Below are 20599 nucleotides of genomic sequence, written 5' to 3'. Positions count from 1 at the left end.
CGTCAACAACAGGGATGTACGCGACAATTATTCAAACCACATGCTCGGATCCGTCCAAAACTAACGACGTCTAGGAATACATACGTCGACCGACATCTCCCGCTGACTGGTGGCCTTCACCAGAGTCCAATATCTTAGGTGGCCGTGATCTAGCACGAGAGCCACATGGAACATGGATGGGGGTGACCAGAGAAGGCAAAGTGGCAGTATTGACCAACTACCGCGAAAATACATCAGAACAAGCCATTGGGGCGAAGAGCCGGGGAGCCATTGTATGTAGCTGGCTTGGTGCGCCTTCTGACGAGAAGCGGTCAACCCGGGAATATGTGCAGGATATGGTTGCGAGTCCCACCGCCAGGAATGTCGGTGGGTTCAGCCTGCTCTGTGGATACATCAATGAGCCCCTGGCAATCGTCTCCAATCGCTCATCCACCATGGATCAAATTGCATGGGTCGCCACGAAATCGGGCCAGACGTTGGGCCTCAGTAACACAGTCTTCGAGGATCGCACATGGCCTAAGATCCTTGACGGCGAAAGACTAATGAATGAAGCCATTGCTACGCACGTGCAGGCTGGGGAGGACGAAGATGCTCTTATTACCCGATTCCTTGATATGCTGAGCACCAATACCCTCCCGAAGCTCTCAGAAGATGCGACTGCGGAGGACTACCTTCCGTATTTTCGGAAGAGCATCTTTATTCCTGTCCTGGGTGCTCACGAGAAACCTCCCAAGCCGGCAGGCACAGTATCTCCTGCGTGTGCTGATAGCACGCATGCGAATGGTGCTGCGGGCGGGGGGCACCATGCAATGGATCTGTCATTCCTGCATGGGCCTTATGGAACTCAACAACAAACGGTAGTCCTGGTAAGTGACGATGGACGTGTGCGGTATTTTGAACGCACACTATATGACAACGACGCAAACGTGATCCCCATCGGTCAGGGTGATCGATCATTCGAATTTCATGTCGGTCAACACAGTAATGAAACCGACAGAATCTCATGAGTCGCCGATGGTATGTCCTGGGGTGCTCCGAACAGTATCCATAGCAATCTAATTCTCCGCTCACGGCCTTCCAATCGGCCTCGGTGATTGTGGCTATGTAAATATTTATAACGGCGTGCAATATAAAAAAGCCCTAAAATAGTAAACCAAGGTCAATAGCTCCGGGAAAGTCGATTGCGATATGGAGTGAATTAATAGTAAGCCTCCTAGAAGCCAGTAGAAGCCGGCGATTGCCACGATCAATATTTAGCCGGCCGAAAGTGACATGCCATGTTTGCTTCTAGAGTTATTCCAGGTGGAACTAACATCGAGGAATCCTGAAGTCCTGGCAGATTAGGAGGCAATTCATATTAATGGCTCAAGGGGATTATTGTACTATTGATTTTTTTTTTAGCCTGCCTCGGGGTTAATTTCAGCACGTGTTTCTCAGGAGTCGCTGTCACCTCCGTGTCCTGAACAACCTCTCCCGCTCACTCCCCTCGCAATAATGCCCTCATTATTGCCCCCAATTTGCAAGACTCTGCATCCCCCACAGCAGCCAGATGGTATCTCGCTAGAAGAAAGCATGAGATGTCAATAGGTCGACTGAGGACGGCATGATTTCCACCGACGGTCCCAGTGGGTCTCCCAAATTCTTGTCTCACCGTTGGATACAGACGGGTCGGCCAGAAATTACCATTGAAGAAACCAGGCTGGACAGGAGGGCACAAAAGTGATCAATCAATCTGCAAGCCGATATGAATGCTAATAGACTAACGGTATTCTTTGTCTTCGGGCCTATTGACCAGTTCCGTGCTCCCACCGGCCCGGAAGAAATTTAATTAACCGTGGAATCACTCCACCAACGAACAGGAAGCTTAGGCTGCTAACTCGTTTCATCTTGATCAGATCTCCTGCGTGATGCCATGGTATGGCCCCACGCCTTCCAGGCAGGCAATTTTCGCCCGGAGAAATGAAGGATGGCTGACACGGGGCCAGTGCATCCCCTCCGATATGGTCGCAACAATGCGGGCATGGCTGTTTCCATTAGGTGGCTAAGCCTTGAGGTGTAACAACGGTCTACGCGCTCTCTCCACCACCACCCCAGCGTTCTACAAAGGAGTTCGGGGATATGCCGTGGTGACTACCGACACTCGAGCATATTGCTTGAAAATCACATTTTGCAGCAGCTCAAAAGCTGCTTTCGTGGTTCTTTTTTCCTGTTTTCCGCCCGTGGCGTATCCAGATATTAAGGGTCGCTCAGGGACCGGCGCTAGCCCAGCGCCGGCCCAGTGCCCTTATTTCGGAGGAGTCGGGCGAGATGTTCTCGACTTCAGGGAGTCCACCCTAGTGGATGGATCCCCTGGCGGGCCACAAGGTAACTGTCTCAGAGAAAGCACCTAAGGCGTTTGCTGAGATTAAGCTGTGGGACCAGAGAAATGATAGGGAATTATCGGATGGTTGCTTTTGCCCGAGTGATCGATTATAAGTATGGGGAGTCCGAACCGTTCGTTCGTTCTACTTGGCACATCACAATCAAGACTGGCTCTTGACATTCATTACTTGTCTTCTATCTTGTGTTTTCGCTCCTTCTTTCTTACCTTTAGTCATTCATTCCTTTGATCGACCAGTTCGACGTACATTCTTTTCAAAATGAGAATCAGCAACTTGATCGTTGCGGCCTCTGCCGCCACCATGGTGTCCGCTCTCCCCAGCCGCCAGATGAAGAAGCGTGACTCTGGCTTCAAGTGTATGTGATGTTTGTCTGAAGTTCGATGCACTAATCTAATTAATGTAGGGGTTGGTACTAGCGAATCCGGCGCTGAATTCGGCTCCGCCCTCCCTGGTACCCTGGGAACCGACTACACCTGGCCCGAGACTTCCAAGATCCAGGTCCTGAGAAACAAGGGCATGAACATCTTCCGTATCCCCTTCCTCATGGAGCGTTTGACCCCCGATGGCTTGACCGGCTCTTTCGCTTCGACCTACCTCTCTGACCTGAAGTCGGTATGTTGTCGCTCATGCCCTTGATATCATCGTCGTTATGACACTAACCGGTTACACAGACCGTCGAATTCGTTACCAACAGCGGTGCCTACGCTGTCCTTGACCCCCACAACTACGGACGTTTGTAAGTAGATACAGTTTGCTGAGAATGAATGGCATATGATGGCTAACAACTTGCAGTGATGGAAGCATCATCGAGTCCACCTCCGACTTCAAGACCTGGTGGAAGAACGTCGCTACCGAATTCGCCGACAACGACAAGGTCATCTTCGATACCAGTGAGTAAACCTTCTATACGGGTTATACGAAGAGGTATCTAATTAAAATAGACAACGAATACCATGACATGGAGCAGTCCCTGGTTCTGAACCTTAACCAGGCTGCCATCAACGGTATCCGTGCCGCTGGTGCCACCACTCAGTACATCTTCGTCGAGGGTAACGCCTACACTGGTGCTTGGGACTGGACTACCTACAACGATGACCTGTCTGGCCTGACCGACAGTGAGGACAAGATCATCTACGAGATGCACCAGTACCTTGACTCCGACAGCTCCGGTACTTCGGAGACCTGTGTCAGCTCCACAATCGGCAAGGAGCGCATCGAGAAGGCTACCGAGTGGCTGAAGACCAACAACAAGCAGGGTATCATCGGTGAATTCGCTGGTGGTGTCAACTCCGTGTGTGAGGAGGCTGTCGAGGGCATGCTCGCGTACATGTCCGAGAACTCCGACGTCTGGGTTGGTGCTTCCTGGTGGTCTGCCGGTCCCTGGTGGGGAACCTACATGTACTCTCTGGAGCCCACCGATGGCACCGCCTACTCCACCTACCTGCCCATCCTCGAGAAGTACTTCCCCAGCGGTGATGCTTCCTCCTCCAGCTCTGCCTCTGCCTCCGTTGCCGCTGCTACCTCCGCTGTTTCCACCACCACTGCCGCTTTTGAGCAGACCACCACCCCCGCCACCCAGGTTGAGATTGCCTCTTCCTCTTCTTCCTCTTCGGCCGTCGCCGCCAGCCAGACTACCCTCAGCAAGGTTAAGTCCAAGTCCAAGTCCCCTTGCAAGCTGTCCAGCGCCACCTCCAGCGCCGTCTCTAGCGCTGCCGCTGTCACCACCCCTGCCGTCGCTGCTACCACCCCTGTTGTCGTTGCCACCACCCCTGCCGCCGCTCCTACTTCTTTAAGCGTCGCTTTCGCCACCACTTCCGTTTACGTTCCCACCACCACTGCCGCTGCCCCCAGCCAGGTTAGCTCCAGCGCTGCTGCTAGCAGCAGCGGTGTCGTCGGTGTCAGCGACCCCCAGGGTCCTTCGGCCACCAACTCTGCTGGTGAGGTGAACCAATACTACCAGTGCGGTGGTATCAACTGGACCGGCCCTACCGTCTGTGCCAGCCCCTACACCTGCAAGGTCCAGAACGACTACTACTACCAGTGCGTTGCTGAGTAAATGCACTCACTCCGGCCGGATATCTATCTGGAAGGGAAAATGGGAAGAGAAAAGGAGGACGAGGAGGTGATATAGAGGGTCCAAGGATGAAGTTGTTCACGTTCTTGTATATAAATTTGTAAACACTATAAATCAAAAGCGACCCGAGGTCCCGTCTACTTTCACAACAAATGTCCCATCCAGAGCATTACTAGGTACACCTCATTCTCACACCTCATAATATTTGGTATTATAGACTTGAATGCGTAAGCAATACTACTCTGAAGTAAATACTCCGTTACAGACCACTCGTCCCGCCCGGGAGAGAAAGAGAGAGAGAGAGAGCGGGGGCCGTTGAAACACCGACCGAAGCTGAAACGCAAGATCCACCAGCCCACACCCTCAACGGCGGCAATTACGGCACATTGTGTGGCCCATCGTTCGTTCGTGACAGGACTTGGATAAAATGTGATACGCAAGAAGGAGGAGTACGTTTCAGGAATGTTTTCGGATTTAACGGGGAGCAGAGGGAGATACGCAGTCTAGAAACAGTATGTATTCTAAGAAAGAATGCTGTGGGGGCTTGTAAGCGGATGGTGAAGCAATTAGGGTAAATTGTTTACCCGGGTAGGGTGGACTCGTTCATTATTTGTTTGTGATGGAAGGTAAGGTGATATTTGTAGTAGTTTAGGTCGTGGTAATTGAAAGGGGTAGGGGTATGAGATCTAGTGGATGAATGGAGAGCTTCCTGCAGTATTGAAATTATCAGATAGCATTATCATATCAAAAGCGAGATTTACCCTATTCGCTGGTTAGTAGTCTTTAAGTATTGGTCCTGACGAGGTAGATTGTCACCTGACCCAGGTGGATACTTTCTGTTCTTGCCCTCACTTTTCCCTTACAATCCCTTCACTATTACTCGGGAGTGTTTTATGCTGCCTTTGTTACCACTATGCGAGTACTATCGGTGCATGGCAAATGCTGCTGTTCGCAAAATACCTCCCAAATAGCCACTACCTACAGGGGGAAGTTGGCCATTGCGGACAGTGCAGAGCACCATCATGGACTGCATCCTCGGAGCAGGATGCCTTTTCCAGCAGGCGGTAGTAACTTAAGAGAGTTTGTCCAGCCAAGCGAGCACCAACATAGCTCTCAGTTCACTGGAAAGACGAAGTATCCTGCTTGCAGTGTTGGGGAAGAAGTGGAGGTGCTGAGAAGGGATTGTCCACCTCACCCCGCATCTCCGCAATGTCCTGCACTTCTTCAATCCCCTCAAGGGTCTTTAATTGGCGGGTCAATACTCCCCGCACCACTTGTTATGTCGCTTGCAGTATGACTTCTCGGGATTGAATTATTTGATCTCACTTTTAGGGGATAAGATAATGTACTCGCGCTGATGTGCCCACGCAGCTTGGCAGAGCAACCCAGCTATGAGTAGGTGGTCTCGAAACAAAGGAGCAACAAACCTGCTGCGCACATTTATAACGCTCAAGGCCGCTCGCTTGGGCTTTTCATCGACAGTAATCTGCCGATCATGTTGATCGAAACCTCGGAGATATCGCAAGAAGTGCATAGAAGATGGTTTCTCTGCGTGACGCCACATCGTGGAGGGGCCCATAAATGCTGATAGCCTGAGCTATCCTACCGTCCATCACGAGATAACTAGTCTATAACCGAGCCTCGCTAGCCACCGCAATACGCATTTAGGTACAGTCATGAAGACCGCTGATGGCTGCGAGGTGGGGCTACCTCGACTTGCAATCCTTGATCGGTGAGTATTAAGGCCAATGGCCCTTCCTGTGAGGAGAGAGTAAATATACTCTTCGTTGACTCCTTCTCACCGAATTGATGTTATCGCTTTTGCATATACGACCAATATGATTCTGTCCTACCCCTCCGGCTTTACTACCCTTGCTGGGCTGGCATTGCTCGCTCAACTTGCTTCTGCCTCTGAATTACCTCTCCCCATTCTGAAAGACTTCGATGATACTGGCGTTCTTGGTGGGCTCTACCGACCTAACTCTACGAGCCCGAGCTCCCGCATCGGTATCTATATCATGCATGCGGAGCAGGACTACACCTCCTTTGTCGGCTGCACAGAGCTTCGGGAGCGTGGGTTTACTGTGTTTTGCGCCAACAACGAGGCCAGCAAGTCCGGTTATATGTCAGACATCAATTTTGAAGATATGATGCTCCAAGTCAACACGGGCTTGGCCTGGTTGCGCAACCAGACTGATATCGACAAGGTGGTTATTCTTGGCCACAGCGGTGGCGGTGCGATGATGGCCCAATATCAAAACGTCGCAGAGAATGGCGTGTCCGCGTGCAATGGCCCAGAGAAGATCTATCCGTGTTCCAATGCTCTGGCTGGCCTTGAGCCTGCTGACGGCTTAATGCTGCTCGATGCTAACTACGGCATCTCCACCATGGGCCTGCTGAGTCTGAACCCGGCTATTGAAGATGAAACGAAGGCCTCAAAACTCAACCAGTCCCTCAACATTTATAACCCTGATAATGGGTTCAGCAATGGCACTCAATCAAACTTCACTTCAGAGTTCAAAAAGATGTTTACGAAGGGGATTGTGGCTCGTAACAACCGTGTCCTGGAACATGCCCAGCACCGTCTTAAGGAAATTGAGAAAGGCAATGGGATCTTTGGTGATGACGAGCCTCTTACCATCCCTGCGGCTCTTTACCTTGCTACGAACAACCTCTATATTTCTCAAGATGTTCGGACTCTGCATCACACTACCTATCCTTGGACTTTGCTTGAAAAGAACGGTACGACCGAGCAGATTATACAATCGGTGCGTGTCCCCTCCGGCTGGGTCGATGTCTCCAACTCCTGGGAACAGGCTGCTCTCAAGACCACCGTCCGGCGGTACCTCTCCACCCTGGCCATCCGAGCCAACGAGAACTTCAACATCCTGGCAGATAACTTCGAAGGCATAGAGTATGATTCCACTCAGATGGCACCTGCGGCATCGATCAAGGGCGTCAGCGTCCCGCTCTTGACCGTGGGAATGACTGGGCACTACGAGTATTTGAACGCCGAAAAGATCCACCTCAATGCCGTCAAGAGCAAAGATACCTCGATCGCATTTGTTCAAGGCGCTCAGCACGGCATTTACCCCTGCACCGAGTGTGAGTCGTACCCGGGAGAATATGGAGACACCGTCAAAACATGCTTCAATTATGTTGCGGGTTGGCTGTCCGAACAGGGTCGCTTCCTGTGAGCCTTTCGCATTTTGCAGGACAAACTATAGCCTGTATATTCGCGAATCCGTCTGTGGAAACCTAACTTTACTATGCCCCGGCTTGTGTGTGCGGATTTGCGAGTTTCCATGACGGTGACGTTTCCATGTCAATACCAGAATAGGGCTTCTTTCTCGCACGATGTGCGCTTCTATAGATACGAACACAAAACGGGAGCCGCAATATATATTTTTTGACGTATATTATTATTTCACGAAGATACTCATGTCTTAGAGTCAAGTAATCAACTCGCTCGAAGCTGTTGGTGGGAGACTCATAGGCTGACTCAGCAGGGTCAGCTGTCGGATCTTCGGACGTTCGCGAACAGCCGCTTCCCCGAGGTTACTTTGGCGTCGCATCAACTCTCCAACTCATAGGCTGATGATCGAGTCGCTTCCTAGGTTTTTTTTTCTGCTATAATCCATCTCTGGGAGACAGTCGGGCATTACACAATCGAAGTCTGACCTCCTTGCAGCGTGCAGAAGACAAGCGTGGCCATGGAATCCGCACGTCGCTACAACGTCGAACGGTCCTGCCTGCGCTGCCACCAACGCAAGGTCCGCTGCGATAAGAGCTCTCCATGTGGGGCTTGTATACGAGCAAATGTGCTCTGTCAATACCCCGGCCCCAATCGCGCCAAGCGTCGGCCTCCAAAAGTACACAATTCTGATGTCATCGCCCGACTGGAATCACTTGAGCGCTCCATCGCGGCTCTAGTTGGAACCCGATCGCTGCCTCACCTTCAGCACGAAGTGACAGACGGACGGGCCGTTTCTGCACCAGATGCGGGGTCCCCATCTAGCAAAGCACCGTCCCCGACAGGCACAACTGCGGCGGCGGAGCCATCGCACGACGGCCTTTTAGTTGAGGACGGCCGGTATATCAATGAACAACTCTTGTCCCGAGTCTTGGAAGATGAGAAAGAGCTTCAATCTGCCATTGGGACGCCGAAGAGCGACACCAGCAGCTCCAGACGACCACTCACGCTCAGAGCGGAAGGTCTCCTTGTCAGTCGCTCTGTGGATGAAGGACATCTCTATGCACTGCATCCGTGTCAGTGGCAATCGACACAGCTCTGGCAAACCTTTCTGAATCGCATCGACCCGATAATCAAGATACTTCACGTTCCGTCGACTCAGCCACGGGTATTCGCAGCCATTAACCAGCCGGCGGCCGCGCCTGCTGATCTCCATGCTTTGCTTTTTGCCATCTTCTTTGCGGCCACAACAAGTGTGCTTGCCGAGGACCCAGCACATGAACAGAGGCAATCAGAAGTCAAGCGATACCAGCAAGGTCTGGAACTGGCTCTCTATCAGTCGAACTTTCTGGATGCTCCCACCCTAACATCGCTGCAAGCGATGAGTATTTACCAGGTAAGAATCAGATGGCTAGTATTTCTATGTGCGATGTAGCTCATGACACGGTATGTTAGATGTGCCTACGTTATTACAATAGCGGACGTTCTGGATGGACGATGCGAGGGTTGGTAATTCGGGCAGCACAGTCCATTGGTCTTCACCGTGACGGGAGACACTTTAAGCTGACTCCGCTGGAATGTGAGCTGCGCCGACGACTCTGGTGGCACATTTGTACAGCTGACAGTCGCGCGGTCGAGGATCATGGGGTTGGTGTCAATAGCGGCGAAGAGGTCTACGACACCGCATTTCCAGCAAATATTGATGACCAGGACCTTTCTGCTACGGCGATGGTGCCGCCGGATTCCAAGGACTGCTGGACGGAGATGACAGCATCCCTGATTACGACAGTAGTGAACGAAAAGCGCCTGGAACTGCATCGCACACTGACAACGAAAGTCACTGGAAAGGATCCCGCTGAGATAGTACGGGAAGCAAAAGAGCACGTATACAATACCTATACAAAACATGGCGACCCAAATATTCCGATCCAGCGACATGGCATGCTGCTAGGGGAGGTTCTAGTGCTAAAAATGGAAATGTACCTGAACCAGAAAGCTCTCCAGACGAATAGCACCTCGATACCGGTCGCCGAGCGCCGTGAATTGCAGACCAAAACCCTGGACATCTCCTGCCAAGCCCTCGAACGCACCAATGAAATGTTTACGGACGCGCTTCTCCGCGGATATCGCTGGCTCTCTTCTACATTTATGCCTTACTTTCTCCTCACGTACATTTTGTGGCACCTTTGTGTGTATCCACTGGGGGTGCACGTCGAACGCGCATGGCGAGCAGTCAACTTGGTCTTTGACCTCACCGAGAAGGACCCGTTGTGGCCCAATCCGGGGCCAAAGTGGGCAATAATTACGCGCTTGCGTGACAAGGCGTTGTATATTCGACAGATGCAGGTGGCTGTGGAGCAGGCCGCAGGCTCAGTCGATGAGACCCAACCGACAGGTACCAGCCAAGCGGAGGCGCCAATGGTAGAGTCGTTCTTCGACTTTGTAAATTGGGATATTGGCGTCCTTGGATTCCCGGACTGGACTGGCTTAATGCAGAGTGTCGACATAACGGGCTTCGAGCATTCGATGGATACTCAAATTTGAGTTCGTGCTTGGCAGGGAAAACCAGCCATAAGAATATACATATTATTTATTAACAAGAAAGACCAAAACACATGAGCAGAGAATGTCAGAACATTGCCAACAGGGAAACAATCAGAACTTCGCCTTGAGCACCAAGCCCGTTTGACGAATACGAGTCATCAAGACACACACGGTGCCTGCCAACAGAAAGACGCCCGAATAGATCTTCATGCCCGTGTACGACCCATCATCGCGCTGCAAAATTGCGCCTGCGATAGGGTTGGTCGTCAAGGCACCAATTGACGCGAACAGGAAGAGCACGCCAGTCCAGTAACCCATTTCCCGGAGCGGAGCAATCTTCGCTACCAGGGCAGCGGACAAAGAGAAATACGCGCCAGAAGTGACACCAAAGAGGACTGCGAAGACAATGTTTCCGGGGTTATTAGTCGCAGGGATCCAGAGCGCGAGAACCAGGATACCCGTCAGTGAACAGACCACGACAAAGATGTTGTATGGCCCGACTTTATCGGAGAATGCACCTGCTCCCATTCGACCGAAGAGACTACAACCCATTAGCATAATTATCATCTTCGGAGCATAGTCAACCACTCACCTTCCAGCATTCAATATCGGGACAAGATATTGCGCCAGATTCGTACTCATCCCATCCGCAATAGCCGACGTCTCCATGTAATCGATAGGAATGAACACGCCGAAAGTCAACAGGACAAACCCGGAAACAAGAAACAACATCTTCACCTCCTTATACGGCCGCATAAAGGCCTCCTTATCCATCTGCTGTTTCATAGGCGGGATCCTCGACCTCACAGTAAGGCAAGTCACGACAAGCAACCCCAGAATCAGAAAAGCAGCGATGCGCATCGCCCACCCGAAGCCAACACGAGTGATGAGCCGGTCTACCATGATAGGGAAGATCACACCCCCGGCACTTGACCCGGAAGCGATGATTCCATACGCCGCGCCGCGTTTCTTGTTAAACCAGCTGGGAATGGAGCTCATGGATGGCTGGAAAATAGCACACAGTCCCATAGCACTACAGACACCCTGCGACAGCAGGACCTGGTAATACTCCGTAGAAATGGAGGTCATCATGAGGCCAAAGACATGGAGGAAGGAGCCTGCGATGATGACCACGCGAGCACCGAGTCTATCGCTCAGCGTGCCGACAATGGGGCCCTATCGAGTGTCAGACCAGCCTCAGATGTTCAAGTTGTACCGAGTAGAGAGAAGTAACAAACCATGAAAAACATGAAAAACACCTCCAACGAAGGAATCCACGCGATCGTACTCGTCGAGTACCCGTTGAGCAGCGTCGTCTCATAATAAGTCTGGAACGTTCCGATGCCTGTACTTATTAGCATGTCCGTAGCAACAAGCCAGATTCTTCTCTCTTTTCTTGCAAGATAGACCAACACAGAATAGGCAAAAGGAAAAGGATAAACATACTGTTAATCCACCCAAAAGTACAAAAATACGCACACCACGCCCCCAACACCACCGACCACGCCGCAAATCCCCCATCAGGCGGGGGATCAGCCGATCCCCACGGCGATTGCGCTGGAGGTTGAGTTGGCGCTTGCTTTTCTGTGTCGTGTGCTAGATCTGACTCTCGTAGGGTATTTTGAGAATTCCGATCATCTTTATCGTATTCATCACCGGGATGAGCGTTTATAGCTGCTTCATGGGAAGGAGCCATTATGTCTAAATGTTGTCTTTCCCCGTCGGTTTTCAGCGCTGAAATGATGAATATTATAGACAAATATGAGTCGGAGAAAAGAAAGTAACTCGTCTTTTTTTAATATCATTAAGGTAAGAAATCACCCTATCTTTAAGTAGAATACATAATAAATAGGGCTAAGCTGAGCCGAGCTGACTGACGCTCCGCGCGGCTCGGACGTTCACGAACGACCGTCTCCGCGGGCTTTATCGGTCTCGCGCTCGGAGGGGAGGATCGGATCCGATGATTAGTTAGGGGGTGATTGTCTTTCTACCTTTCTTCTTGGGGTGAGATTGGTTGGCCTTGTGCAATGAGACTAAGCTGCTATCTGTATAGAGTATATTGTTTGTCGATCACTGGGCAATAAGCTGATTTGGGTGGAAGGGTTGGGTTGGTGTGGGTGGGGGCGGAGAGTACAAAGAGGGTGTGGGAACTGCTTTTCTATAGGTATAGGGCTGGGATGTTGAACACTTCATATTCGTGGGTTAGGGGGGCTTTCTCTCGTTATTGGTGCTAGTGAAGTCACTGAATATTGACTGGTCGCTTCTGGAGCCGTTCGCTGCTGGTGCTTGGTGTCGGGCTTGTCGGTTTTGTCGGTCCTATCGGCCTTGATGTCAGCCATGGTGCCAGCACCGTGGAGCCAGCTCGTCACCGGCCCGTCAAGTGCGAAAGGGTCATTCGAGACCCAAGGGTAGTAAAGGCGAGGTGAGATTAGATGTGTATAGAGTTTTATTCACTGAAGAAGGTTCAGTCGAAGGAAGAGGTGATGCCGGAGAATTATCGGCGACATTTGTATGCTTTCGGGAGAATATTCCGCAATGTGACATGTCGCTGTGGCTTTATGTGCATGCATCGAAGGCCATGTTGGAATGTTAATCTAACCTCATCTAATCGTTTAAGATCGCTCTGCTCGCCTTCCTGTGATCTGGAAATGTTGTCTCTTGGGCGTTTTGTCCATCTCACAAGAACACTAGTTGCTTAGTCTGCGATGCGTGGTTCTACTTAAGTCACATATTTCAGGCTCAAGGTAGGGAGCCGAAAGTGTTTGTGATTAGAATTTTATGGGGACTGGATTGGCCGCCAGATATAGCAGGGCAGGAGCAATGTCGGCTGAGGGATCCCGTTTCTTATACGTGGCCTTGGATGAACCGAACAATTCATTAAGGTGAGGGCCTGAGTTTTTGTAGGCACGCGAACCTATCTATGTTGTTGCTGCTTTCCGTTCGCTTTGCTGTTCACTGGTAGCAACATATGGGCCTTACGACCAAATGCTACGAAGAGGCAATGGGCCAAAGTGTACAGCCAAGGGAATCTTAGCCAGTTCATCTACCCAAACACAAGGAAGTCATATTTGTCTAAATGAAGTAACCGAAAAACCAAGAAGCATCAACAAACCCCATCCCCCGCAAGTCTGTAAATCCTGACATCTACAAGGTACTTCTCTTGCTCTTAAGCCTGAAGCAATACCGCTCGTGCGCTCTAGATGCACTGCGTATCGGCGTTCGATCACAAATTAGAGTAGAACGGGCCGAGTTGAGGAAAATGTCAACTTGTGTACGTTTTGAATCGAGCAAGTCCACCTCGTTCAAGGGGTTTCCGGCCTGTATGCATACGCGGTGGTACTATCGAGGAACAAAATTGCGTTTGGATTGTTCCGTGGGAATTGGCAGGGCGTAGGGCTTTCCACGAGCAGAGAAAGCTGTCGAATATCTGGTTCAAGTCATGGTAGATGTGTGACGACCTGGGACAGGGGGAGAGAGAGCAACATCAACGAAGTCGATGGAGGGACATGAATCAACGGACAACCATCCCCAAACGGTATCGTCATTACATGGTTGCCCTCAAGGCGTTGGTGAAAGCGCAGTCTTCATTTATTGTACATAGAGTTCAGTGACTGGGAGTCCTGAATGAGAAAACAATTATGATAGATTGACACACAGATGATCGTTTGGGTGAAAGAAACTACCACCAGTTCTGGGTATAGTTATCGAAGTCCTGTTCAAGCGGTCAGATCGATATATCGTTACACTATGGCCCTTGCTTTGAGATTTCCTTCACGCAGGTCTCCGAAGGGCCATTTGCAGCGGATGGCCACTTACCCTTGCGACATGAGCAGGATATTCAGCGCCATCCTCGACGAAATCTCCGGTTGCTACAAGCGAGACCTCAAAAGAAACCAAGAGCCTTGCTGCGGCATAATGGCCATTACTTTTCGCCAGCCTCACGGCTTCATCAAAAAAGAACCGCTGCGCACCCACAATGAGTGCTCCTCGATCAAGCAGCAGGTGCAACATATCAATTCGACCGTGTTCGGCAGCACCCATTAAAGCCGTGCGCCCGTCTTTCACTGCAGGTTTTGCATTGACATCCGCGCCGAGGTCAAGCAGTCTCTGAGCAATGCCGATGAATCCACGTATGGCCGCAATCTGCAAAGCGGTCGCACCATATTCCTCAGCAGCGGGACCATTTACATCTGCTCCGTAATGCAGGAGAAGATTGAATATTTCCATGTTTCCATCTTCAACAGCGAGCTGTAATGGTGTACGTCTGCGAGGACCGTCTCCCAAGTGATTGACATCGGCTCCTTTCATCAGCATCTCACGAACGACCCACACCAATTGTGATTTGACGGCAGCTTGCAGAGGATTGAACCCACACCGCTCTAATTCCAGCCACATATCGTAACTTAGATCAAAGTCAAGTTGCATCAACTCAGCCAGCCGGTCATGTTCGTCCGATAGTATTGTCCTGATCAAAGCACGAGACACAAGCTCTGGCTCCCACGGTATCCCAGCCGCGGCTGCCCACTCAAGAAGGAATGTGAAATGAGAGCGTTCGGCGTCCCAATCAACCGCCATTTCAAGTACGGATTTGACATCATCCTCCCACACTTGATACCACATGTTAAGCCTCGATCCAATTGCAAGTGGCCGAGGTGCTCCTGTAAAGCCCACGTTTGCCTCTCGAAGTAACTTTAACGCGGCCATTGAAGGTTCTCTCAACGCAGCTGCCACTGCTGTTGGGGCTCTCCCCGAAAATCTTCTTAGTAGAACTGGTAGAAGTCCACTATGCCTCTTTATCGCATATGTGAGAGCATACTCTGTCACCGCAACACCATGCTCCAGACGAGTCTGTATAAGTCTCATGTTATTTGTATCGGTGGCGGCCTCTAGAGGGGTCATCGAATGTAAGGTGGAGAAGGGATCCCGGGCGTCGTGCTCTTTATGGGCGCCGTTCTGGAGCAAAAAGTGTGCTAAGTCCTCATGTCCCGCTGATATAGCAGCTGCAAGAATCCGATGGTCGGACGAACAGAGCACGCCTGCTAAGACTCCTTTCTCTTTCATTAGGATGGCAGTCTGCAAATTCCCGATTTTCTCCATCTTAACTCCAACGTATCTAGAACCGGCATGTATCAACTTGTCGATCACCGCATCATTTCCAACTTCGAGAGCGGCAGCAAGAACGCTACCTGGAGCGGCTTCGAAGCGATCATTCAATCGTGCGTTTGAGTTGATCAAAAGCTCAACGATAAGCACGTTATCTTCCTGAATTGCAGTCATGAGAGCTGATGGCGACTTTTGCGCATCACATGGCTCTCTGTCAACCTTGGCCCCATGCATGATCAACATCTGGCAAAGACTAAGATTGCTCTTCCGAGCGGCATGCTCGAGTAAAGTAGTTTCTCCCTCATCAGCAGCTCTGACGTCAGCTCCTGACTCTAGTAAAATCTGAGCTATATCGGTTTCGCCGGTCATGGCTGCTAGAGTCAGTGGATACATATAGGGCGGCGAGGAAAGTCTGTTTGCGCCAATAGTAGAGTAAGTCAAAAGTCGGACAATATCAACACTCCCCTTCATAACTGCAAGGCCTAGCAAGCAGATATCCATTCCTTCATGTCTAAGACTGTACGGTGGCGCAATTAATCCATTCAGCTTTGCACCTCTGTCAATGAAATGTTTAACAATCCACGCCTTTTTCGACTCCACCGCTGGAACAACGAGATCTGGATCATTGCGTCCAGCTGCAAGATGCTCCTCAAGGTATATGTCGATTATCTCCCCAACCAGATCAAGTGCCTGCGGATAAGAGTAACAGGTTCTCATCGCTGCACGGGCACACTCTCTTGTCACTTTTGCACCTTGCAGAAGTAGCGCCCGAACAACCGCCAAGTCTTCGCTTGAAATGGCAAAATACAGAGCAGTTTTACCCACCTCATTCGCAAGGCCATGTTCAATGTCAGCACCGTACTTGATCAGAAGATTGGTGAGGCGAATATTCCCCTCCTGGGCAGCAAACTGCAAAGGAGTCAAGAAGTAGATGTCTCCCACTCATGTGAATGTCTCAAACAACCCATCCGGGCTCATGCCAGACCGGAGCATGTTCTCAACAATCTCCGAGTCACCTATCCAGAGTGCACTTTCAAACACTTTTTCTGCGATAGATTCGGCGGTGGGCTCACGGGTTGATAGCAAAATTCTGAGTTGATCTGGACCAGCCCAGCCACTATCTTTGAGCAATCTCAAGACCAATCTGGAATCACGTTCCTTTTGTTCGTCAAAGAGCCCATCTTCATCTGGGGACATTAAGTTATTTGAAATGAGGTATAACACGACAGTCAAATGATCTCTAGGCCCTGATTTCAAGGTACTCAAATTGGTTGACCATCCATCAAGTTGTCCTTGCTCCGTTTCTGGCATGAGAATACTCAGAGCTGCTGATGTACGTGACCCACTGTAGATGTTCCCGAGATGCTTGAGTTTATTCCAGGGTACCATCGAGTTCAAGCGTCTCATTAGCTCAAAATTGGTGTCTTTGGTGACATTGCTGGAACGCGATGAGTCCACGAAGAGAGAGGAGGAGGGCAAAGAGGGTGCTGGAGAAATATTATATTAGCAGTCAAGTTCGTGTGCGTGTCAAAAACATCTCACCTTGTTCTGTTGGGGAATCAAGGAAGCTCATGAACCGCAGCCAGGGCAAAGAGCTGCTCCAAGAGAGGCACATGCCGGTCATTTGCGGAGTTGTTACGAGATAACCCTCGGGGGTCTTTGGAGAAGGGGCTAGATATTGGTCAATACCATGCTTAGATGGGATCAGATATTCAACTTACCATATTGCGATATGGTTGACACGAAGCCCTTTCCGTATTTTGCCTTGGCGATCTTCTTCGGATGGAGCTGAATTCCATCTATGAAGACCTCACTCTCCTTTCCGTTTCGCTTCCGTTTGGCCACTCGTTTCAGGATCCATTCATCGTTTCTGGACTCGGAGTGTTTTCTAAACCCCCATTTGTTGAGTTGTCTAGTGTATGACGCCTTGCTGTTTTTTCTAATCAGCTGCGATGTTAGGAAGCTTAATCGAGCGTGCTTGCCTCTTTTTCCACAAGTGCTGAGTTTCCATAAAGCTCATCACGTCTTCCAGCTTTTGGTCCTCGTGAATATATAGTCGTTCGATCTCGCCCTTGTATAGGTCCCATTTCTGGTTGGCCATGTTTATTGACACATTTACCAAGGTTGAGGGAAGGTTGATGATTAGGTCCCGCGGGGGCATGCAGGCTTTAAGAGCCAAATTCAAAGGTCCCAAACTTTGCTTTTTCACAGCTTTCTCAGCCTTGTCGTGCGTCAGGCAACTTCAAATCTAACCAACGCACCAGGGCATGCCAGCAGCTGTGGCGCAGGTTCGTAGAAGATCTCATTGGCTGGTTCAAGGGTTCTCATTTATCCTGTAAGAGCTCTCATTGGCTGCTTCCAAAATTCTCATTTCTGCTCTTCGATAAGTCTTATTGGCCGGTTTCGAAGTTCTCACTCATATCTCTCGACAGGGGTCTGATAAGTCTCATTGGTTGCTTCCAAAGTCCTCATCCATCAAATTGTAGCCTTAATTGGTTGGTTCCCCAGTTCTCATAGAGACTAACGCCGGGGCCCTGGAGATCAGCAGCAACTACGTGCTCGGTACATTAGATCGTCGCACATTATGGAGGCAGTTAGATGGCCTAGAACTGTATATACGCCAGCGAGTTAGGAGATGATACAGTCAACGATACGATTGAACACATCACCGCACTTTTATGGGGTCTTCAATCGATGTGCTGATTTGTCCATTCCCAAATCTTCACTTTCATCCGAATTTTAAGCCCCTTGACCTTCTACACACATCAAACCCATCTGTGCGTAGACGGCCCTTGGGCTCACCATGTATCGAGAACATATAATAAATCTCACCCACCCAAGCCATGTATACATCTGGCCGACAGACACATACGGTTCCCATTCCTGACTCTTTTCTAGATTGCTCTTCCCCCTTTCACTTTGAAACTTTCTTGTTTCCGTGGTAGCTCTTTCACCATGCCATGGCCCACGACCAACCTTGTACAAGACAATTATTACGCCTATTACCACGGGAACCCTCCCATTACACTACTTGAGCGCCGGGAACAGCCATTCGTCAACATACCGCCGAATCTTCATAGAGACCAGAATGGAGTTCTGCTACCCGAATCCATATCAGCACAGCTGATGCATAACTGTGTTGCACCACCCTACCGTACAGCAAATGCCAGGGAAAACACCATCTTGGATGTCCCTTCTCCGGCAGCGGGTGCCCATGGCACACTGACTGGCAGGCAGTACTACATCTCAAATGCTGGTCTCAGCTACGTGCCAAACAACACGGCAGCTGCTCTTTGGCACACTGGCCAATCTTCTCCGCTGCCTCCGTCTACCCAACTACCCAAACAACCAATCCACTGGCACAATATAGGCGATCGTGAGTTTCATCGCCCAGCCATTAGGGATCAAAGTCAGGCTCCCCTTCGAATCACCAATGAACATACCAGAAGGCACCAGCAGTATGTCTCTTTGAAGTTCCAGGAGTCTCTTGCGAAAGCGATTGCTATATACGAATATTCTGCTTACATATTCTCTCCATAGATGGCAGGAGAACCTCACAGACGATTTCATACGATACCGAAACAATGCTATTCATCATACTGGCTTGGCACAGGCAGGATATTCGCCGAATAGGTTTCTTGAAAACATTCAGTTCGCCCCTGGTCGTCATTCCCGCGCTATCCCAGACTTCGATACGATGTCAGCTCCGAGAACCCAGTTAGAATCGCAGATGACAGAAGCGCGGCAATATCCAGCTCATGGAGGTTTAGATCAATTTGAGCTCGGCCATGAAGCTGCTACGTTAGGCAGTTTGTCACCTCCACGTCCCACCTCACGGAGTGACTTCGAAATTGCTATCATCTGTGCTCTGACAGTCGAGCAAGACGCAGTCCATGCCCTCTTTGACCATTACTGGGATGACAATGGGCCCGCATATGGCAAACACCCCTGTGACCCTAACGCATATTCATGCGGTGCGATTGGCCGGCACAACGTCGTGCTCGTGCACATGCCTGGTATGGGAAAAGCAACAGCCGCAGCTGTTGCCGCTCACTGCCGAGTGAGCTTTCCAAACCTGAAACTAGCCCTCGTAGTAGGCGTCTGCGGGGCTCTTCCGTTCACTAATACTGATCAGGAGACTATACTGGGCGATGTGATCATCGGTGATGGCGTCATCCAGTACGACTTTGGGAGACAGTACCCAGACCAGTTTGTCCGCAGGAACACCCTTCTCGAAGCGTTTGGCAGACCTAGTCCTGAGATACGTGCACACCTGGCGAAATTGGAAAGTCGCCGCGGTCTTGCGTCACTTCATCATGCTATGTGTGCTCATCTTCGCTTTCTTCAAAGTCACCCTCAGTTTAAGGAAGACTATCATTATCCTGGCGCTGAACAGGATGTGTTATATAAACCAGAGTCCAACATTGTTGTCTCACGTCGGCGACTGGAACAACCCAGTCCCAAACCTCATGTCCACTTTGGTGCCATTGCATCTGGCGATACATCGATGAGAAGTGGAATGCGCCGCGACTCTATCGCAACAAGAGATGGGATTATTGCATTTGAGATGGAGGGTGCAGGTATCTCCGACAACATACCACATGTGATTATCAAGGGTGTGAGCGACTATGCAGACTCGCATAAGACTAAGGCTTGGCAACTCTATGCTGCCGGCACTGCCGCTGCTTGTATGAAGGCCTTCTTAGAAACTTGGGTTCCAACTCGGAGGCTGTGCTGACGAGACATAAAATACCGAAGGAGGAAGGATAATGATGTATGTTATCTCATTAGCCCTGTTATATATTGATATTATTCTGGTTGGTGTATTGGGCATCATGTATTATGGAGGTTATAATAGAAGCTTGGTTTAATACTCAAGTTCCAAGAGGTCGTCTCCCAAATTGGGCTGATTTAGGGTCGCTCTCAGCAGAACTCTTAATTACGGGGTCGGGCACTCGGCAAGGTCGCTCTAATAAAGACCTGATGGTTATATATAAGTACTAGTTTTGTTTTTCTGACAGCCTAATCTACACATATAGGCCACACGCCAGTCGGATATAGTTGGATGGGTGATCACTAGCTAATCCCGCATACACGCATTGTTCTCTTTATGGATAGCGCTCGTACCTTTAACCCCATCTATTCCCCTACGCCCGCTTCCCTTTCCCCTCTGCCTCAGAATAAAGTGTGTTTTTCAGTCTGAGAGATGACGCTTCACTTATATTTTGGAGAGAGGATAAGAGAAGATTCCATTCCCGTGTTGGTAGAAGTCACTGGTCCCAGATGTCCAGGAACAGGTCCTAC

At 50.3% G+C, this 20599-nt stretch overlaps 7 protein-coding genes across 7 annotated transcripts; 5 read left to right on the top strand and 2 right to left on the bottom strand.

Annotated features, from left to right (window-relative positions):
* The first annotated feature begins 51 nt into the window (after nucleotides 1–51).
* On the top strand, nucleotides 52–1175 carry BO85DRAFT_450419 (NRDE family protein). Its single transcript, XM_025660372.1, has one exon. The coding sequence runs from the start codon at nucleotides 177–179 to the stop codon at nucleotides 1005–1007; it is 831 nt and encodes a 276-aa protein (XP_025514326.1). The 5' UTR covers nucleotides 52–176; the 3' UTR covers nucleotides 1008–1175.
* A 1464-nt stretch (nucleotides 1176–2639) lies between these two features.
* egl3 (putative extracellular endoglucanase/cellulase) lies at nucleotides 2640–4437 on the top strand (the record flags this gene model as incomplete). Its single annotated transcript, XM_025656144.1, has 5 exons — nucleotides 2640–2736; nucleotides 2785–2993; nucleotides 3053–3117; nucleotides 3174–3271; nucleotides 3323–4437. 5 exons carry the CDS (start codon nucleotides 2640–2642, stop codon nucleotides 4435–4437), a joined length of 1584 nt encoding a protein of 527 aa, XP_025514325.1.
* Nucleotides 4438–6164: 1727 nt separating this feature from the next.
* On the top strand, nucleotides 6165–7664 carry BO85DRAFT_49094 (alpha/beta hydrolase family protein). Its single transcript, XM_025663685.1, has one exon. The coding sequence runs from the start codon at nucleotides 6294–6296 to the stop codon at nucleotides 7650–7652; it is 1359 nt and encodes a 452-aa protein (XP_025514324.1). The 5' UTR covers nucleotides 6165–6293; the 3' UTR covers nucleotides 7653–7664.
* A 504-nt stretch (nucleotides 7665–8168) lies between these two features.
* BO85DRAFT_374447 (Zn(II)2Cys6 transcription factor) lies at nucleotides 8169–10192 on the top strand (the record flags this gene model as incomplete). Its single annotated transcript, XM_025656129.1, has 2 exons — nucleotides 8169–9044; nucleotides 9104–10192. 2 exons carry the CDS (start codon nucleotides 8169–8171, stop codon nucleotides 10190–10192), a joined length of 1965 nt encoding a protein of 654 aa, XP_025514323.1.
* On the bottom strand, nucleotides 10191–11977 carry BO85DRAFT_423227 (MCT family MFS transporter). Its single transcript, XM_025658006.1, has 4 exons — nucleotides 11639–11977; nucleotides 11431–11537; nucleotides 10785–11368; nucleotides 10191–10733 (listed from the first exon to the last, which is right to left on the bottom strand). The coding sequence occupies exons 1-4, from the start codon at nucleotides 11886–11888 to the stop codon at nucleotides 10304–10306; spliced, it is 1371 nt and encodes a 456-aa protein (XP_025514322.1). The 5' UTR covers nucleotides 11889–11977; the 3' UTR covers nucleotides 10191–10303.
* A 1894-nt stretch (nucleotides 11978–13871) lies between these two features.
* BO85DRAFT_489198 (ankyrin) lies at nucleotides 13872–17396 on the bottom strand (the record flags this gene model as incomplete). The annotated part of the gene is made up of 6 exons (XM_025663585.1): nucleotides 13872–13904; nucleotides 14009–16204; nucleotides 16298–16782; nucleotides 16838–16966; nucleotides 17017–17225; nucleotides 17290–17396. The coding sequence occupies 6 exons, from the start codon at nucleotides 17394–17396 to the stop codon at nucleotides 13872–13874; spliced, it is 3159 nt and encodes a 1052-aa protein (XP_025514321.1).
* An 854-nt stretch (nucleotides 17397–18250) lies between these two features.
* On the top strand, nucleotides 18251–20033 carry BO85DRAFT_497133 (5'-methylthioadenosine/S-adenosylhomocysteine nucleosidase family protein; the record flags this gene model as incomplete). Its single annotated transcript, XM_025663984.1, has 2 exons — nucleotides 18251–18753; nucleotides 18836–20033. The coding sequence occupies 2 exons, from the start codon at nucleotides 18251–18253 to the stop codon at nucleotides 20031–20033; spliced, it is 1701 nt and encodes a 566-aa protein (XP_025514320.1).
* Between the last annotated feature and the right edge of the window lie 566 nt (nucleotides 20034–20599).

The sequence above is a fragment of the Aspergillus piperis genome, assembly GCF_003184755.1.
Source record: "Aspergillus piperis CBS 112811 unplaced genomic scaffold BO85scaffold_12, whole genome shotgun sequence".
In the NCBI taxonomy this organism is placed as follows: Eukaryota; Fungi; Ascomycota; class Eurotiomycetes; order Eurotiales; family Aspergillaceae; genus Aspergillus; species Aspergillus piperis.
The sequence above is the reverse complement of the archived record's forward strand: the minus strand, read 5'-3'. Positions and strand labels throughout refer to the sequence as shown.

Coding starts and splice junctions, on each gene's coding strand:
- BO85DRAFT_450419 (XM_025660372.1), top strand. CDS start 177: ATGGGGGTGACCAGAGAAGGCAAAGTGGCAGTATTGACCAACTACCGC.
- BO85DRAFT_49094 (XM_025663685.1), top strand. CDS start 6,294: ATGATTCTGTCCTACCCCTCCGGCTTTACTACCCTTGCTGGGCTGGCA.
- BO85DRAFT_423227 (XM_025658006.1), bottom strand. CDS start 11,888: ATGGCTCCTTCCCATGAAGCAGCTATAAACGCTCATCCCGGTGATGAA. Junction 11,369..11,430: donor TGTTTTTCATGTTTTTCATG/GTTTGTTACTTC, acceptor GACACTCGATAG/GGCCCCATTGTCGGCACGCT. Junction 10,734..10,784: donor CCGATATTGAATGCTGGAAG/GTGAGTGGTTGA, acceptor AATGGGTTGTAG/TCTCTTCGGTCGAATGGGAG.